General features: G+C 44.0%; 1 protein-coding gene across 1 annotated transcript in view; it reads right to left on the reverse strand.

The window, feature by feature from the left end:
• kcnq3 (potassium voltage-gated channel, KQT-like subfamily, member 3) overlaps positions 1-6,000 on the reverse strand; it is a gene marked incomplete at both ends in the record, with an annotated part of 157,191 nt that overhangs the window by 22,043 nt on the left and 129,148 nt on the right. The window contains 7 exons of the mRNA XM_083658942.1: positions 285-383; positions 1,196-1,291; positions 1,998-2,108; positions 3,960-4,133; positions 4,828-5,000; positions 5,619-5,745; positions 5,904-5,994. Of these exons, the coding sequence (XP_083515068.1) occupies positions 285-383; positions 1,196-1,291; positions 1,998-2,108; positions 3,960-4,133; positions 4,828-5,000; positions 5,619-5,745; positions 5,904-5,994 (871 nt within the window). The remainder of the gene's footprint in view (positions 1-284; positions 384-1,195; positions 1,292-1,997; positions 2,109-3,959; positions 4,134-4,827; positions 5,001-5,618; positions 5,746-5,903; positions 5,995-6,000) is intronic.

The raw sequence follows: 6,000 nt of genomic DNA on the forward strand, positions 1-6,000 counted from the left end.
GTATACCTCAGAGATCAAATGCTGTTTTGCTTCCCAGCATCCAGTTTTCCTTCATGGAAACCACTGACTTCAGTTCACGTTAATGATAAGCATGCAAACTAAAGAAAATGAAGCAGAAAAAGCATGATTGGCACAAAACAGAACATTCATAACAGAACAAAAGAACAAACACAAAATATCAGAATTCATATTCAAATAACTGAAATGTATAAATACAGTGCATGGGGGAATATGAAACAGCACATGTAAGGACTGCCATAGCAGAAGGGTTTTGTCGAGTTTACTTGCCTGAAACAGGGAAGAGAGATAACAGTTTCATAGAATCTCCATGTGGCAATAAGGTCTTCCCTGATTGGATTGGTGGCATAGTATCGCCAGGCAGACTGTACAAAATACATCAGAAAGAACATTAGGGAAAAAGCGCCAATGCAGCAAATAATGTCACTTGCAATTGAACAGGTACGCTGACATTGTGAATTTTAGTTCAAAATAGTTTCTGTTCAGACGACAGCCGTTTCTTTGGGGGGGGAAAAAATCTACATTTGTATTTAACTTAATAAGCATTCCAATTAGCTACTAGCTAGCTAGCTTTCACCTGCTCCTCGGTTTCAATACAGAAAGATAATGTCATTTCAGGGACACAAGAGGAAAATTGTAACTTGTTGTTTGATTTGATTTGAGCACCCTGAAAGCCCCCTGCTGATGTGATATCAGTATCGTATTCACATCGTCATGACTGGAGTCCCACAGGGCACACTGCCACAGGGGTGGCAGGCTGCCTGCCACCATCATACCTTCTCTTGATTTTTCAGTTTTGATCAATAATTCTGATTAATGTTAGAGTGCACAGTATATGTGTACAGTATAAATGATAATTTGATTAAAGCTGTAGCAGTAGGAATGTGGTTGAATTATTCCTGCTGAAGTTGTATCTCCATCAGGGATCCTGGGGCAAAACAGAAAATTGCTGTCATATTGACAGGTATTGTTGTTATTCTCAGGTGTTGTTCAGGTGCAGCTGCTGTCTGACCTGACAGGTGTCGTGGTTATCCTCGGGTGTTGTTTAGGTGTAGCTGCTGTCTGACCTGACAGGTATTGTTGTTATTCTCAGGTGTTGTTTAGGTGTAGCTGCTGTCTGACCTGACAGGTGTCGTGGTTATCCTCAGGTGTTGTTCAGGTGCAGCTGCTGTCTCACCTGGATGAGCCCGGCGGCTGGATGTCTGCGCTTCTCAAAGTGCTTCTGTCTGTGCTGCTCCTGCACCTTCAGAGCCAAGCCTGAGCCAAGGATCCCCTACACACACACACACACACACACACACACACACACACACACACACTGTTTACACTGAGTTACATACTGTGCATAACACATGTAATTCATTGAGGATTTTCAGCTGATGCAACGTGCTTTCTGTAGGGCCAGATGATTTCCACAATGCAGAAAAAATGTGGTAATAAAAATGGAATCAACTATAAAACATGAATATTGTAGAATTGTCCAGAATTTGGCTGACATTGATAAAAATAGGCCTAATGACCTAATTATTGTAGTAACCTAAATTATTTCATACTTAAACGTCAAATAGGCCCAGAGAAATAATTCTGTTTTCAATTGGGAGGTAGACTCTTCTCAAATCAGATGTGTTAACAAGACAGTGATGATTAGCTGAGCAGATGATCTCCACAGTTCAACAGTGTGTTAAATTAAATGAAGATGATGTATGTATGTATGTATGTATGTATGTATGTATGTATGTATGTACAGTATGTATGTAGAGATCCATACAAGGGAGATGGGTGGGGGGAGGGATGGGGTTGGGATTTATTTGTTTATTTTGTTTGGTTTGTCTTGTTTTATTTTACGCAATGTGCGTGTGCTCAAGCAGAGATGTTTATCTGTAATATTGTCAACGAATGAGCAACTGTACGAAAAATAAAATAAATCTTGAAAAAAAAAAAAATTAAATGAAGATGAAGCAGCAAGAGAGGAGACTTACTGCAGGCAAAGCGAAGAAGGACACTCCGATCAGAGCGAAGGTGCCGGCTAACAGTCTCCCAGCCCAGGTCTTTGGGGTTTTGTCCCCGTAACCGATGGTGGTCAAGGTGATCTGCAAACAGGGCACATACAGATTAACACATTAATACATGAGGAGAAAACTAGCAGTTTAGTTACAAACTGATCCTCTGGACAAGAGCAACCTGTCTACCAAGTTACAGCCAAATCCACTTATAACTTAGGGATGCACTGACTGTGACATTTTGGGCCAATACGATATTAAAACAACAATTTGGCCGATCGCCAATGCCGACACCAATGTTTTTTCATTTTTTTCATTAGCTATGCTGCTAAACACTGGAATTTCCTAGCCTGAATGGTACATTCAACACACCATCACATCGCCAAATACAAAAATGTCCTAGGTGCACTTGAATGCATCACAATGTGATGCATCTTTGTTGAATGTCACCTTATTTACTGATAAGCCGATGGCCGTCAACAATGCGAATACCTGCTGATTACCATGCATGGCCAATAAATCACTGCATCGCTAATAAAGCGCAAATTATGCTCGAGCGAAATCGACGACGCTGACTGCGCCGAGGGGGTCGCCACAGCTGGGCGTCCTATCGGCGAAGCTCGGCGTAGGGGGCGTGCAGCTCGAAATGCCATTTTCTCATTTAACGTGCTTGTCCCTCATCTAGCAAAGCCTTCTGCAGGCTCACCGGAATGAGTTTTGAAATGGAGAGACAATAAACGTGGACGTGTTTTGGACGAGTTACGTTCGAGTATGCACAGTCTCGCTGTGGCCGCTCGTCGGCGGCAAGGCTCCAAGTCGTGGCTGCGCAAAACCATGCCGGGCGCTTTCTTGCTAAGGAACAGACAGAGAGGTGAAAACATAACCTCCTTCCAACTGTGTAGGCTGAGGGAGTGATGTATTAGGATTCTCTTAGTCTCCACAGGCTTCCTCAGTGCTACACTGCCTTTAGTCTCCACAGGCTTCCTCAGTGCTACACTGCCTTTAGTCTCCACAGGCTTCCTCAGTGCTACGCTGCCTTTAGTCTCCACAGGCTTCCTCAGTGCTACACTGCCTTTAGTCTCCACAGGCTTCCTCAGTGCTACACTGCCTTTAGTCTCCACAGGCTTCCTCAGTGCTACGCTGCCTTTAGTCTCCACAGGCTTCCTCAGTGCTACACTGCCTTTAGTCTCCACAGGCTTCCTCAGTGCTACACTGCCTTTAGACTCCACAGGCTTCCTCAGTGCTACGCTGCCTTCAGGAGACTGGGACCATTCCAATTTTAAGCACCATAACAAAGGGGAAGAGGAAGTTCCAGCAAAACCTGCAGTACTTTCAGCAAAGAACAAAGATCTATCCGTCAAATCAATATGTTTCGTGACATCAGAGAGTGTCAAGGGTAAGATTCTTTGGTTTTACTACTGTTCTACATTAAGTCTTTGTTCTCAGCGCTGCAAACGTTCCTGACATTTTGTTGTTGTTCTTTGTTTCTTTTCAGCTCTCTGCACCTTGCTACCAGCTGAAGTCATGTTCTGCAGCAGCCGGCGCTATTAGCCAGCGCAGGGCAACCTCCGCGGCTGAAAAATAAAGACAATGTGGAAGTGCCTTAAAACTGCATTCTTTCTAATGGCCAGCAGGGGGCGGCTCCACTGGCTGCAAAAAGATGTCTGATTGTTTAGAAGTCAATGGGAAAATGACCCTACTTCTCATTTGATATATAACATCAGTAAACACTTTTTTAATGAGTTTATGGCCTCAATCACAAGTCTTCATGATCATTTAGTAAATGATGTCTCATTTAGAGTCAAATAGATGGCCTTAGATTGGCCTTCAAAAACAAAAATCAAAAAGGGGGGGTCAGGTGAGGCATGGTAGATTGCAAGGCAAAAAAGTGTGGGTGCCCCTGGTATAGGACTCTCTGTGCATTACATGGGTGTTACATACCAGCCCCCACCAGAGGGCGTCGGCGTAGGTGTCAAAGTCCTGGGGTGCAGGCTGGGCGGTCGGGTCGTCAGGGTTCATCACCTCCATCGATACGTCATCCTTCTCCACCAGGTACACCAGAAAGGATGCCAGGATCAGAGACAGGAAGCCAATGTACCAGGCTGTGATCAGCTCCTACACACACACACACACACACACACACACACACACACACACACACACACACAGCACAGTTTACACATACTGTGCATATACCACATGAATGTGCCTTCTGTAGGGCCAGATGATTTCCACAATGCAAAGAAAAAACAAAATAAGACAGAACCATGGAATTTGGAAATAAAAATAGAGTCAACTGTAAAACATGGAATATTGCAGAAGTTTCCATAATTTGACTGAAATTGATAAAAGTAGGCCTAATGATCAAAATCAAAATTAGACACACACGCACGCACTCAAACACGCACGCACGCAAACACACACACACACACACACACACACACACCGATTTTAAATGTTTCATTTCCCTGCCTCCATTTAAATTAATTGCATTACCAGTATGGGCTGCACAATTAATCCACAAAATGGAAAATTGTGATATTAATGCATCAGGCTGCAATTATTTGATTATTGGACTCTGCATATGGTTTGCTGGTGCTGAGCCCAATTTCTGCCCTACAACTTAACTGCACATTGTAAAAAAAAATATCTTTAACTGTAGCAAACCTTAAGCAACAACATTGGCACCTGATTGCACAAAGCATTTGTCTATCACTGTCTGGGAGGGATATGACGTAGTAGCTCTGCGGGTAGTAACAAAGCAGGCTGAGGCTAGTCTGGCAGTAGCCAGCCGTAGATGATATCGTACCTTACTATGTGCGTAGATGGCAGAGCCCAGCAGCTTCCAGGTGCCTCCTCTGCGGTCCATGCGCAGCATGCGCAGGATCTGCAGGAAGCGCAGGCTGCGCAGGGACGTGGCCAGCACATTGCCCTGGTTACGCACCACCACCACCGGCACCGAGGCAATCAGCACAAAGATGTCTGAGAAAATACAAAACACTCATCTTATCTTTAAAGCTGGAGTGCGTAACTTTTCTACGGCAGAACCTTTGTCTCCCCCTTCTGGCAGTGAAGGAACGTGCGTGGCATTCATGTGGTGTCGGAAAAATTAGGTCCTGAACTGTTTCCTCTGCTCTTTGTTATCACGCAAAAACTGCAAACAGCTTTAAAGTGTTGTTTAAACAATCTGAGCAATAACATACAACACATCTTCTTTGTAGCGTCCATGTTGTTTCCACATGACCACTTAAAAAGCTCATGAAAACGCACAGGAAGAACGACTTCCCAACTCTGGAAATGGGACAATAATCCGTGCAGCACGTGAATGCAGCATTCGTCTAGGCTACGCTGTAGCCTACTGCGTCGAGAGCAACGTCAAATTCCTTCTATGTCTACATACTTGGCCAATAAAGCTGACCACGTCTGCAGGCTCTCTGTTCCCCCTCCCTTCTCCCTTCTCAGATAGCTGCACAGAGCTAGCGTAGCGTCAGACCAGCCAAAACTACATTACTTTAGTTAATCCTTTGAAGGGATCCCAGTTTGATAAATGAGACCCCTGCTCTGTTTTCCTTACTGTACTGTTTATATTATTGACGTTACCCAAGATGCACAGGGGTTTGCGAGCAAATTTCAGCCTCCCCCTCCATCCTTTGTAGCGACAGCAGCAGCCCGCCGCCCAGATCCTCAGTGCAAACTCTGTGCCGAAGAGGAGGATGGTGAAGGTTTCCTGAGAAGATGAAGCATTATTCTCATCTGAAAGTGCTTCACAAAGCAACAAAAAGGCAAAAGATTCAACTGAAAACAGACAATTCACAAAAACAAACTAATCCCAGTCAACTCACCAGTATAATAATATAATATAATATAATATAACAGTCAACTCACCAGTATAACCAGCCAGTGTGCAGAAGCCTTTTCATGTTCCTTGAATGTAGTCAGTATGGCCAGTATCAAACATGCCAGCACAATTAAAAACCTGCAC

This window comes from Poromitra crassiceps, assembly GCF_964638095.1.
Source record: "Poromitra crassiceps genome assembly, chromosome: 23".
Lineage (NCBI taxonomy): Eukaryota > Metazoa > Chordata > Actinopteri > Beryciformes > Melamphaidae > Poromitra > Poromitra crassiceps.